General features: G+C 36.1%; 1 protein-coding gene across 2 annotated transcripts in view; it reads right to left on the bottom strand.

Moving 5' to 3' along the window:
• Window positions 1-308: 308 nt before the first annotated feature.
• IL31RA (interleukin 31 receptor A) overlaps window positions 309-14635 on the bottom strand; it is a 28379-nt gene continuing 14052 nt past the window's right edge. Inside the window, exons 8-15 of one of the 2 annotated variants that reach the window (XM_086629205.1) lie at window positions 14020-14236; window positions 12350-12532; window positions 9903-10004; window positions 8378-8524; window positions 4524-4664; window positions 3082-3175; window positions 1448-1544; window positions 309-899 (exon numbers count right to left, since the gene is read on the bottom strand). In XM_086629205.1, coding sequence (XP_086485331.1) covers window positions 309-899; window positions 1448-1544; window positions 3082-3175; window positions 4524-4664; window positions 8378-8524; window positions 9903-10004; window positions 12350-12532; window positions 14020-14236 — 1572 coding nt within the window. The remainder of the gene's footprint in view (window positions 900-1447; window positions 1545-3081; window positions 3176-4523; window positions 4665-8377; window positions 8525-9902; window positions 10005-12349; window positions 12533-14019; window positions 14237-14635) is intronic. The other variant, XM_086629204.1, reaches the window with a different exon arrangement.

The raw sequence follows: 14635 nt of genomic DNA, 5'->3' as shown, positions 1-14635 counted from the left end.
ATAACAGACCGATATGGGAGAACTAAGAACAAGCAGGAAAAGCTACTTCCTTTGCCTCACTACTGGCACATCTATCTGGTAAAAAACCAAAACCAAACAAAAAAAAAGCACCCCACCTCACCCCACACTGCAAGTGAACCCTGACAGGAAAAACACAGTGTAAAAAATTATTTCACAGCTGTTGAAAGGAAGGGAGTGTTTTCACCCAAATTACTGAGATCAGCCAGGTTAGAACATACGAATACATGTGAGCAGCAGTGCTGGGAGAGGTCTCACAAGGGGACTTCACAAAGGAAAGTTTTCTCACACTAATGAGCTGTGGCCAGCCCAAACATGTCCAGTGTTATGTAGGATTGTCCGGCAACATTTTGTTGAAAAGGAGGTAAGACAGTAGACTGGCTTTTGGGTTCATTCGTACTGTGTTCTGGCAAGTTCTCAGAAATAAGAAATTCCCTTGTTTTAACAGAATTTTTAAGGTATGGATTGAACAGCACTTTTTCACTGAAATCTCCCAGCTTTAAAACTTCTTCATTACAATTTTCTTCATTTTTAATTGAAATATGCTGGGATTCACATAAATCATTTTCCATTTCTATGGGCTGGATTTCCTTTGCTGGTATCAAAGCTGAATGCATTTGACTCCCGATATCTTGATCAGTAATGACGTAAGGCATGGATGGTGAAAAGTATTTAGCAACTTCATTTTCTTCATTATACAGTATCTTTTTATCTCCATTAATCATGTCTTTTGTATTAATATCAGTACATTCAGAAACATGGTTTTCAGAATTCATTAGTGATCCTTCCTGACTTTCTTCAGAAAAACAATGTTCCAAAACACTTACATCTTCATCTATGGTTTTAGCCTCAGATGTCACTTCCTTCAAAAATGAATTATTCTGTTAGTACAAAGAGATAAAATGGAAAGTTATACAGGGATAGATAATGTATTAGTTTACTTTTTTAATATATAAAAAATTGGCATTTGAGTTTTGTTTGACTCTTAATTTTCAAAGTCCATTAATAAAGAGTTCATGTGCCTTTCATCTGGGATGCAGCTATATGTGAATGAGCACTAAAAATGACAATGCTATTCTGTTCATTTGTTAAACACTTTCATATTAGGTTTTCTGTGCTTAATAAAATAAGGAGTTTAAATGAAGGCTCAGAATCGGGTTCAGACTGTTTCCACCTTTTCCACTCTAACCAGCCATTATTCAGACAAAAGTTAAAATCTCATTCTCGACAGATTAGACTTTCTATGTAAACCTGATCAACTCCATATGCATCTTTTCTATTAGTTTGAAATACAATGAAGAGCATTTTGTAGCACAGAAAAATGACACTTAACAGTTTTTTTTTATTTAGTCATAAAATGACTGTCAGAGAAGGACTTCTATTGTCTCTATTTGACCCCTTCTTTAATACATAAAATTGCATTTATTACCAGAGATGCATCAAGAGGCCATTCCACTGCAATGCTCTCCGCAGGATTTGGTATATCAGGCCAGCAAACCTTTTTAAACCTATCATTAATAAAGGAATTTTAGTCAAATGATGAAAGAAATAGATTATTAAAAATGAAATGAACAGACCTCCAGAAAGCCCAAATACTGCTGAAATGTCCAACTTCCACAAGGAAAGTCTTTCTTGTATTAACATAATGTTTTTCATTAAAATTGTTTTCCCTTATGTTAATTTTTTTTACAAAAGACCTCAACAAGTAAAAACCTTGGGTTATAGACACATTGCAGAAAAATTGCTAATGCACAAAAGTAAGTTTTTTAATTATATAGTACATCGAATAATAGCATGCCAAAATAACCTGTCATGATTGTGTTTCAGGGTGGTTCTTCAGTGAAAAGCCACTTCAGGTAAACTTTGCTCTAGGAAAGTGTTCCTAGCAGTACACCACAATAGAGCTACACTGAATTCTTAAGTTAGCAGCAGATAAATGGTGCTAACTGACACTGCAGCTTGTAAATGCTAGTCCAATGGAGTAGTAAATAGGAAACAAAATGAATCACTCATTGATACTGGGCATATATCTAAGTGAATGCAAACCAGGCCATAGCTTGACTTTTCACACTGCAATTTGATCTACACAAAAATATAAACACTCAACTACCTCTCAAAGTAGTCTCTAGAATCAAAACATAGGTTCCTACTATTGTAAAAACTCAGAATACACAACACAGATGAAGATGTAAGACAGTCAGAAATTATACTTACTACTTCAGCTATACTTATTACTTGATGCTTTGCATGAGAAAAATCTTGGTTCTAATACCTTAGAACACCCCAAAAGAGTTCAGATTTTTAACCTTCTTATTAAGCTTCAGCTGAACAACCCAGCTACTTTTCATGCTAAACTAAAGCACATTTTATAATCTTTAAAAAGTCCTCACAGTCATCTCTGAGATGTTATAGCATCCCCACGCTCTGAGGAAGCAATTTAAGATCTGGCAGGGGACATTCGTGATGGCAGATAAAAGGATTATAAATTATGTATAGATATGGATCCATACTCATGGATCAAGCATCGAAATGCTTTCACATGATGTAACTTCTAGTTTCTTCATTACTTCTTTACACCTCAAGGGAAGTGTCATGAACTAATAAAACTAATATTAACATAGCCAAGATAAGCAATAGGGGTTATCTGAAATGTGTTCTAGTGGTGTACTAGCAGACATAGTAAGAGTGCCTGGGAAACTTTATTTTTGGCATTACTAACTTTTCAGTAACTGACTTAAAGTAAGCTCCCCTCACTTGACTGAGCATAGAACTGAAAATGGCATACAGCGTTTTCCATAAACAATATAGATGATATGTAAAACTGTTTCTTTTGTTCTGATTTACTGCACTTTCCAAAACTAATATTTATTTTTGGACTACAGCATGTTAACTGCAGTTACAACATAACCTGTATGCTTAATTATTTGCTACTCCAATTGCTTATTTTCTTAATTTGACACTCGTTTGGAACCTAACAGAAGCATTTATAAGATACATAAAAATTTTCCTTTCACAAGTTGAAACTGTTTTCACTCCATTTCAGAAGGTAGAAAACGTACTCACGTGTGTTTTTTCAAAATGCATGTTATCCAAAGGCCTAGCAGAAAAAACATGCTTAATCCAACGGGTAGAGCAATGAAAATAACATCTTCTTTATCTTTAGAAGAGGGGAAAAAAAAACCCACAGATGTTTATAATTTCTTCATGTATTCCCTTAAGACAGCTAAATTTTAACATCCAAGTCACCTAATTAGCACAATTCTAAAGAGTTCTGTCAAAACTAGCCAAAATTACTCAGAATACTGTATGGTACGCATTGTATGACATGTCAAAAGATGAGTATTTTGAATCCAACAAGTCACAGTTACTGAGCAGCTCATGACGAGACTTCTCAGGATATCTTAGGAACACATGCATTGCATTTTAAATTTTCCTTTATTTATTAGAATCACACAATAATTCAGATTGGAGGGGACATCTGTAGGTCATCTCCTCCAACTTTGAAATTAGAGTCAGGTTGCTTAGGGTCATACCAAGCCAACCTTTGAAGGTCACCTAAGATGAAGAGTCTACCACCTCTCTGGGTATCTGTTGTTTCAGTCACCTAAAACTGCCATATAATGCCGCTTCTACCTGTTACTACAAAATAAACAATAAATTCAATGCAGGAGATATATTTTAAATACAGAAAAAAATACAGTTACTCTGACTGAAACAGTGCACAGATTTCTGAGCTACCTTCCAAGTACCTACCACAGGTAGGCACTGACAGCAATAGAGACTAGACCTCAGTGTAGACTAACTTACCTTGCATTTGAGTAGCAAAGTAGCAGATGAATTTACAGGCAAAAAATAAGTTAGCTTTGAGTCCCATTGCAAGTTTAAGGATAGCTCATGCACTTTATATATATATATATTTATATACTTTTTTATATTTCACTTTGGCCACCACTACAATTTATACATGTATTGAAAACATTCTTCCAGAAGTAGAAACGAGAAGTAAACTTCTATAGCCTGCAGCCATCGTACCAACCTCCTTCGTAAAATGTGGCTAAAACAAATACTAAGAAACAGGAAAAGATATTCACACGCTGGCCACAACCTGTGCACTCATTTAGTAAATAAGTTTATATAGCAGAAGACATGCAACACAATGCATGGCTATTCTAAATCTAGCATCTCAGATAGAAATGTCTGCTTTTTAATAAACTGTTAGGCACCTCATCACATAATTGACAGCATACAAACTCTTGCTCCCACAAATAGTCGACATCTTTATTGACAGCAAAATAAAGATTTTGACTTCTAATCTTGAGGTTTTAGTCTGTAAGATGCTCAGTGAAATCGAGTTAAATTCAGACAGTGTTGTTAATTCTTCCTTGTTTTGTTTAACACTAATTAAAAAAAAATAAATTAACAAATACCTAAATAAAAATGTCCTATATTTCTTACTTCCAAACTTGTTCTTAAAATACTAATAACTAACCTGGAATACTACTTACTGAATTTCAAAGTCTTGAAGGTTTTTGGCTCTCCACTGGTTCCACCAGCTGCATTGCTTGCCGTGATATAGACAGTATATTGTGTATTAGCCTGTAAGGACTTCAGTTTGTATTGCAGAACATCAGAGTTCACTGTTTCATCTTTTTAGAGGAAGATTTATGTCAATAAACACACAAAACAGTGTTATATCAAGGAATTGTACACTTATTTATCATCTCTTACAATGATAGATCACAAAGTATTTTAAAGACAAATTGAAACAGAAAGTGACATTATCAGTCCTTTGAGAGGGAAAACTGAAATCGCCAAACAATGTTTATCAATGCTACTTAAAAGTTTCAGGAACAATGTATTCGCTTTTTTTAAAAACACATTTTTTTGCTAATACTAAAGATAGGTAAATTACAACATCCTGTAGTTTATTTTATCATCGAATGCAGTGTTTTGAGAACTTTATTTCCTGGAGCCTAGGCTCTGAAATTAAGAACTTAAATTAGTTTCTGCAGCTCATGAAATTTAACCATATTTCTACTACATGCAGCTAGACATAGATCATCCAAAAGGATGCCATCTATTAGCACTAAGATATCACCACAATAAAGTCAGAAGAAAGTCAAAATCAATAGGATTTTTTTTTTCAAGTTTCAAACTGCTTTTCTGAATAGAACTCAAAGTTTCCCATACCTTCTCCATTTCTGGAATTAGTATGATGTGCTTCAATTATTATTTTTTTTTAAGCAGGGCATATATCATAACATTCTATGTCTACAAACAGTATTAAAACCACGTTCCTATTATCATAGAATACCAGGTTGAAAGGGACGTCAAGGATCATCTGGTCCAAACTTTCTTGGCAAAGCACAGTAGACAATACAGCCCAACACCCCGTCCAGCCAAATCTTAAGTGTACAATGTTGGGGAATCCACCACTTCCCTGGGGAAATTATTCTGATGGCTGATTTTTCTCATTGCAAAAAATTTTCCTCTTCTGTCCAAACCAAATCTCCCCAGGAGTAACTTTTACCATTACCCCTGTCTTTTCCATGTAACTCCTTGTAAAAAGGGATTCTCCATCTTCTTTGCAGACACCCTTTCAATACTGAAACATGGTGACAAGGTCTCCCCAGTGCCTTCTTTTTTCAAAACTGAACAAACTCAGTTCTCTCTTAATATGGCAGGCTTCCCAGTCCTTTGGTAATCTTTGTGGCCCTTCTCTGGAACCTCTCCAGCCTGTCCACATCTTTTTTTGTATAACAGGAACCAAAACTGAACACAGTATTCCAGGTGTGGCCTAACAAGCACTGGTAAGAGTGGGATAATGACTTCTTTTATCTCTGCTGGTGAAGTAGAATTATTTAATTATGAAATTAAAGTCACTAAAACATTTTTTGCTGCATAAAGTCAAAGCCAACTCTTGTCATCATTCAGTTCAGTCAAGAAGCACTCAGGAAACAGATATGATGCAATATGGTCTGAGATTAAACAAACTGAGTTTCTCTTAAATCAAGGAGAGAAAAGTCATGTTCTGGAGATACAAGGCCATAAGTGAATTCACCTAGGCACAAACTCCCTGTTCTATTCTTATCCAAAATGTGACATCAGAGAAGCCTCTGAAGAAGTAGAGTTTTGCCATTTAAATTTAACTCCCTTGAGTTGCTATTTAAAAGTAATTTCCTAAAGGAACTAATCTGAACCCCCAAAATGGGCACAGTCAGCTTTACATAACAAGTAATATGGAAAAATACGGCTCCTTAACATGAGGCTGCATATCTTGAGGATGACCTCGCACACAGAGGTCAGCATTAAATTACTTAGAAACCAACATGGCAGGAAAAACTGCATGTAGAGGACTGAATCTGATAGAAATAATCAGTTTTCTCTTTCTAATTTAAAAATTACCCAGAATACTCTTGCCCTAGCCCAAACGGATATCCAAGAGCAACTGAAGACATCACAAGATTCGCAAGTTTGAGATCTTTGTAAAAAACGATTATGTTAGGTGTCTGCTAACAGAGATGTCTAAAACAAAGGAGGAAAAATGACCATTTCCGAAGCACCGAATGATTCAACAGCATTCTCCACAGACTATACAGGAAGAACAAATTTAGGTCACTGAAACATTTCTCATAAAAGATTCTGCCGAGATTTAGGCTAGAGAAGTTCTGAACAGATAGGATTATATTGACATCTTGTATGGACACTACTCCTGAGGCAGGAGATGAAGAAAATGCTTAGAAAAGTTATGCTATCACTTACCAGAGCAGAAAAGCAATATCGAGCACAGAAAATTAAGCACATTTGAAGCAATTCATCTAAAAACTATGTCCAAATAAACTATTTCCTGGCAGCTTATTTTAGCTTCTTGGCTATCGTTGGGGCATGATTCTCCTTCTCTACTCTGCTCGCCTGAGACCCCACCTGGAGTCCAGCTATGGAGCCCTCAGCACAGGAAAGACATGATCCTGTTGGAGCAAATCCAGAGGAGGGCCATGAAGATGATCCGAGGGCTGGAGCACCTCTCCTACAAAGACAGGCTGAGAGAGTTGGGGCTGTTCAGCCTGGAGAAGAGATGGCTCCAGGGTGATCTTATCGCAGCCTTCCAGTACTTAAAGGGGGCCTACAGGAAAGCTGGAGAGGGACTTTTTACAAGGGCATGTAGTGACAGGACAAAGGGCAATGGCTTTAAACTGAAAAGGGTGGATTCAGATTAGATATAAGGAAGAAATTTTTCACTCTGAGGGTGGCAAGGCACTAGAACAGGTTACCCAGAGAAGTTGTGGATGCCTCATCCCTGGAAGTGTTCAAGCCAGGTTGGATGAGGCTTTGAGCAACCTAATCTAGTGGAAAGTATCCCTGCCCATGGCAAGGGGTTTGGAACTAGATGATCTTGAAGGCCCCTTCCAATCCAAACCATTCTATGATTCTATGATTCACTATTTTGCTTTTATTATGAAACTGACTGTAAAAACATCTTTACCAGAAAACTTCCACCATACTGTTCCAGAAGCTTAGAGCTTAGGACAGGCATCCTTTCAAAGATATGCATGGACCACTGTACTGTTCTAGAAGCTTAGGGCTTGGGAAAAGCATCCTTTCAAGGATATGCATGGAACTTATAAATTCACTGAACCCTCAATGAGGTTCAAATTCATGAATCAGCACAGCACAGGATCTATGACTCTCCTATATATTTTAGCTCCACTTTAGCTCCTCTACTTCTGTCATGACTTTTTCCATTGGCTTCAGAGGTGAGTCACGATGGGAAGGGAAACCAGTACATATGTAAAAGGGGAAAACAGTGAGTATCTAACAAATAATTCTCTCTCATTTGGCATAATCCTGCAAATTTGAAATTTTACTGTTAATGGAGAACAATCTGCAAAAAGCCTCTCATATCTGAGTTTCCATCCTGGTCTGGAAAAGGAAGAGGAACGATAGTGCTGCCATACACTGACTAAATTTATCACCTGGACATCCATCAGATTTCCATCTGAAGCAGAAAGGGTGATGTGGTCAACAGTCATGTCTGTACTACCATGGGTAATACAATACTAATAGTAAAAAAGACTAATTGAGTGAAAGCAGTGCTGTACAAAGTAAGTTTACAACAAAGAAACTGAGCAAGAATACATGTGTAGTATTAAAGCAGGGACAATTCACTAGAATACTTCATCACTTCAATTAAATCTAAAAAATTTTTTAATCTTTATTGTAAGTCACATTTTAGTATCAGTATTTGCAGACATATTTATAACATAAAATAACAGTGTGCTAATAACTATGAAAATAATTATCTTCAGACAGCAGATTGTCATAACATTGTTGAAAGCGTTGATGTTTAATGTATACTTACTCAATTCTTTTCCATCTTCAGGTTTGTAAAATATTGTATAGTTACTGATAAATCCATTTCTTTTATCCTTTGAAATCTCATTCCATTTTATTGTAACTTCGTACTTCCCTGGAATGCCTGTGTCAGCCACAGGTCCTTCTGATGGCTCTACACAGAAGCATTATAAATTAGAAAAAGTAGTAAAACAGTCTAAGTACCGCAATGTTATCCATCTGTGTTACTTCACACATACCGGTAACGTTAGGGGCAACAAACGGACAAGTACTTCATCTTAGAGCTCTGATACAGCTCTCAACTTTTCTCACCCTCACTAATATGTGATTTCTTCTAATAATACTTGCCCTCATGTGTTCTGGCGTTTGAATAGTTCTCAGTGTTACTGCATCCAAACACCTCAAGATCATTTAAAGGCTCTATCCTCACAATATCAGAGAGGGATCAAGGGGTAAAACGTCCTTATGCACTCATGGGGGAGCCCAGGTGCAAGGTCACTGTGTATGCAGGACATCTCTGGCTGAGCTGAGATTCAACTGGGGTCTCCAGCACCCCCAGCTTTTGCCCACTACATTAGACAAAGTCTTTCTGCTTATACAATATGATCTCACATGCATTGCTCAGAACTTCGAAGCAAGAGCTCTCTGCACTTCACTTTTAAAATAATTATCTTCCCATTCTCTGACAACCTTTAGTACTGTCACAGCTGCCTGCAAAGAGGAAAGCACTTGAAACAAAGTTCTAATTGTGCTACTAAGTATTACTCAAACATACAACACTCCATTACCTCCTCCTAGTAATTCATGCTGTTTAGTAGAGCATTGTACTATGTGTGCGTGAACACTTACATAGACCTACATATGCACACACACAAACTGACATTTTTGCCTGAAATCTTAAAATTACCAGTAAACTACATTCTTACAGCTGGCTGTAAAAAACACTGAATTCACTAAACTTCTACAAATAAGGAAACCTTCCTCCTCCCCCCCACCAAAACACTGTTTCATCCACAGCTTCTATGCAATCGCAAACTTCACGGCTTCTTACCATTTTTTTATGTGCAGGACTACAAATATTTTGTTACATTATACAATTTAACAAAAAGCAAGCTTTTTCAAACCATCCATTTTCCTCTGAGTAGAATTTCCTCATATATTAAGTCTGATAAATGCAGTTAAGTATTAAAACCAAGTCTAATTATATATTTGACTTGTAACTTTTAAGAGATAGCCAGTTTAAAAAAATATTTCATGTTTGTAGCTCTACTCTTTCCAAGTGTTTAGTATGTAAACTTTACAACAAGAGTGGATTTAAGCTGCAATGTACCTGTATCACAAGATACAAATTTTCTCTACTGAAAATTCAACAGCTGATCTATGAACAGAAATCAGGAAGCCCAAATCCTGGGTTTTTTCAGCGTCTACATCTCTCATTCAGTAACGCCCGTACCAAATTGCTCAAAGGTAAAACACCCTGAGAGACAGAATACAACACACCCTTCACAACATTATTCGTTTAAAATACATACTTTTTTCTTGAACGTAAGTTTGTACAGAATATGGAGCTGCTACTTTATTTCCATAGAGAGGATATACCGAGATGTTATAGCATATAAATGGTTTAAAGTTTTCTGTAAAGGAAAGAAAGGGAATATTTACATACAATTCTCTATGCGGGATGAATACAATGAAAGGACAATAAATCACAGTGCAGTTCTAAATATACTATTACAGACCTCTGTTTTCTTCAACTTCTTAGCAAGCACAATGTATATTTCTTGCCTTGAATCCTCATTAGTGCCCTTAACGCAATGAATTTTATTTAGTAGTATTCCTAAAAGCACTTGGTTTCTGATTCATTTTTCACTAGAAATACTTTGAATGAGTAATTATACTTCAGCCTTATACAGCTTCTCTATACGAAGACACTTACTCATCTCGTAACAGTTTACGGTTTTGGAGGAAATTTCTATTTTCAAATAACCAGTACAAAATGATACTTCCAGGAATATTTTTAATTTCATATATCTTTAGGTTTATTGCTCTGCAGAAGAGAGTTCTGTCTCATGTGTCAAAAGCTTAAAAGGCACGATGGAGCTCCAGCTCTTAACTCTGCGCTGATGATCCAGTTATGCCAACTGCAGATTTGCTTCTAACCAGCTTGACCCAAAAGTACACTTGTACAAGTGAAATCTCTGTGGTAGAATTTTATGTTTTTCAAGACATAGTTCAAGCTTCTCAAAATGAAGTTTTGAACTCTGAACAATACAGCAGATAAGTAATCAACAGGGTGCACCCTCTACCTGCATGCAACTCTCATCAACTCCAAGAGGACACATCTATGGCTTCATACCCCATGGGATGAAACCAGTGTAAAGGGTTTCCTAGACCATTCCTCCTCAAACACTGCAGCTTGTTCAGCAAGAATAATGGCTTTCGACATATGCCTGTACTATATCAGCTCTCTGCTGCTTTCCAGTGCCTTACATCTATTGCAACCAGCAGAAGTTATGATGGCCCACATGTTGTCCTTAAAATAATTCCACATAAGAATGCCAGAATCAGGCCTGAAAAACAGTAAGTCTGAACTTGCCTCAATATTTCTACTGTGACTTGTGCTTAGGGTAAACAAAGATCTCCTAATAACGCTGGGGAGGAAAGCTGGTTTTTTAAAATATTGAGAACAGCTATAAACAGCATTTATTCCTCATAGTAAATTGCTGAAATAGTGTAATTTTCAGCATAAGACTCAAGACTCACCCATCCCAGTTCAATGTGTAATAAACTGCTCTTGAATTTTACTTTAAGCAGATTTTCGTTCAATTTGTTTTACTGTAGCACAGAAACGGTATTTAAATCACTGTTGTCTGAGTCTGTAAGACCAATTTCATGGGCAAGCTAGCTATATTCATCATTAACGAACTGAGTGTTCCTTTTCGCTTTAGAAAATGCAGGGTACTTGTTTTTTGAAAACTTTGGAAATTCTTTTTCTTTGAGGTAGGATTCAGAAAGATCTTCATATGAGCAGGAACCACTTTCAAATCTGATATATTTAATTTCATAACGGAGAACCAAAGAACTAATAATCCAAAATTCACTTATCACATATATTATATATATTAAACATTTTCACCATTATTCCTGTGATTGTAAAAAAAAAAAATAAATCCAAATGTATATAAAAAGAAAAGCAGATGCATTTCCTTAGCCAAAGGTAATGTGCATGGGATATTCACGTCGACATCAACATTCATGGTTTTGCCTCTGCATGTATCTCTTGAACTCTGAACTTTGTTTTGTTTTTCACTGAAACTACATACACATAGCAAAACATTACTACTTAGAGATATTATCTGCTAAAGAAAGTCAGCCTCTAAACTAAAAAAGTGAGCAGATCCTCACGTATTTGTCAGTGCATCATAAGGCCACTGAAAACTCTTAGAAATGCCTTAGGTCATAATACAAACATGATTATGTGACACCTAACACGCCAGATTGACCAACCACTCCACTTGCTTATTTTAAAGTAGAATTCTCCCTCAAATTCTCTTTCAGGTTTCTTGCGCTCTCTCTAACACACAAGAAGGCACATGATCTTTTCGGATCTTCAGATTCATTTTTTTGGTTCTGTATTTCTCTACTAAAATAGTGTACATCTGTCATAGGCCTCCCTACTGGAAGATTCATGGCATAAGATCAAGCCACAGAAGTGCTTAAACATGAAATCTGTAACCTTATCTTATATGGGAGCAAACACCATCTTGCATGTTGTGTGAAAATTTCGGAGAGTTAAAATTGCTGTTAAATTACATGCAAAGACTTCAATAACGCATGTAACAATATTATTTTTTTTAATGGTCTGAGGAAAGCTGGATGAGTTCATCCTTGTTTGCTCTTTCCAATCTACCTATCAATAAATATGCATAAATACATATATATGTACATTGTAACAGCTGTATCTGATAAATGAACATACTTTTGTTAATTTTCCAGTTTGTAGAATTTGATACATATTGCCACGATCTACCAAAAGGATCTGTCTCCAATTCCTCATACCACTCCACTACATATTCGGTTACTTCTGGTTCAGAGGCTGTCCATTCCACAATCACTTCTTCATTTGTTGTAAACGTCCTCACTGTTTCAATAATCTGAGGAGCTAAAAATTTAACAGAAAATGTCAGCAATTCTATCTTCATAAAAACTGCAGCAAGAAAAATAATTAAATTATTAAAAGCTTAGATGGCTTCTTTAGAAGGGTATGGGACTTCAAGTTAAAAAAAAAAAGTTTAAACCATTACTTTATACCTATGTTCACATGCATGTACTCAAAATACTTCAAAATGAAGCATATAAGAATTGCCACAATGAAAAGGGGAGGGAGAGGGACTGAGGAGATGATACTCAAGGAGATTTACACATATGGAATCAAAGATCAATCTCTCTTTTAGGATCTAAATTTTATATTTTGTAAAATTTTACAAAACAATTTCCTACCAATTTTACAGGTAGGGCAGATAAGCAAGTTTTGATTGAGATGATAAAGGCAATAGGAAAATAGTAAATCAAGTCAGCAAGGTCATGAATGACAGTGAAGCAAAAGTGAACCATCAACCTGCAGAACAGGTAACCAAAGTCTGAGCAAAAACCCAACCTGGCAAAGCAGAACATAAAAAGACCTGGTGAAGCACAGGGAAAAAAGATGTATGTAGGGGGAAAAAAAAGCATGTCATACCATGGAAAAATCAGAAGAACATTTATTGTGGGATACAGAATTGGATACAGAGGTAGTCAGCAACCTCCAGGACAAAATGACATCACGTCTACACATCCAGTTTTCTGATTAGACTGGAATTTGATTGAGCAATTCCAGGGGGACACTTGCACTTATTTCACAAACAACTGATGTAAGAGAAGTGATTCAAGTGCGTCAAATGTAATCTCTCTTCTGGATCACGGATAGGCAGCAAGATGTTGCAATTCAAGGCTCACAGAACTATCAGAATTAAATGTAAGGACCAAAGAACAGAACTGTTGTGCTAGAGCAGACCAGCTTCCTGACCCTGGCAGTGGATGAGATGAGATACTTTCAGAATGCGTATGAAATGAGAATAAATGTTTCTCTGTCTGCTTCTGCTCACGTATTTTAGGGATTCCTATTAAACACATCTTTGAATGATGTTGTTAAATGCACTGTGATAATTGCCCTGTGGTAACCAATTTTACGACCTAGTAAAGGGATGAGACACAATTGGGTGGGACTCTATAATTTATTTGGGAGATCCAAGGTTAAAAAAACAAAACCAAAAAATCCTCAGAAAGCAATAAAACAGAAATTCTAATAAGACATCAGAAAGTGCTGATATCTCAACAACTATATGTCGAAAGAAAAACCCCAACAATAATTGTCTACAACAACAAAAAAATACATGTGATAGGAAACTACAACAACCAGGTGATATTATGATATTAGTAAAAGGTAATGGACTACACAGCTTTGTACATAATACAGTTCTATATATACAGATCTGTGACAAAAGACCTTAGCACAATTTTGCTTCCACTATAACAGAACTTACACAGATGTCAGGAAGATCATTTTTTTTGTTAATGAGAAAAATATATCATGATATTGATAAATCTTACTTTTTTCTTCAGTGGATGGAATCCTCAGAATAGCTTCAGGAGAATTTCCAGCAGAGTTATAGGCAGTAATAGATATTATATACGCCTCTTCGTTTAAAAATAAAATAATTTTCGTATCATTAGCGATGTTTGTAATTTTAAGTGCAGCACTGTTTTCTGGAAAATACTGTATTTTGTAGCCTAGAATTCTCCCAGAAGGTGGAAAGCTGTTTAATGGCTATTAAAAAAATATGCAGTAGTAAGTGTTTCACAGTGTTATTTGTATAATCAAAAGCATATAATGTATTAAAGAGTGCAGACAAAATTACAAAATTATAATAGAATCACAGAATCATAGACCTCAAAGATCATCTAGTTCCAAGCCCCCTGCCATCGGCAGAGAAATCCTCCACTACACCAGGTTGCCCAAAGCCTCACCCAACGTGGCCTTGAACACTTCCAGGGATGGGGCATCTACAACTTCTCTGGACAACCAGAGTTACACTACATTTAGAAAAGCAAGGTACTTTCTTTACTCCTATCTTCAGGACAGTCAGCTGCAACAACTTCATTGAAGGAAAGGTTCAAAAGTCAAACACTGAGATTTGAAACGCAAAGACCCTTTGATCACTCTACT

The sequence above is a fragment of the Tauraco erythrolophus genome, chromosome Z (assembly GCF_009769465.1).
Source record: "Tauraco erythrolophus isolate bTauEry1 chromosome Z, bTauEry1.pri, whole genome shotgun sequence".
NCBI lineage: Eukaryota > Metazoa > Chordata > Aves > Musophagiformes > Musophagidae > Tauraco > Tauraco erythrolophus.
Note: the sequence above shows the minus strand (reverse complement) of the source record. Positions and strands in the feature narration are given on the sequence as shown.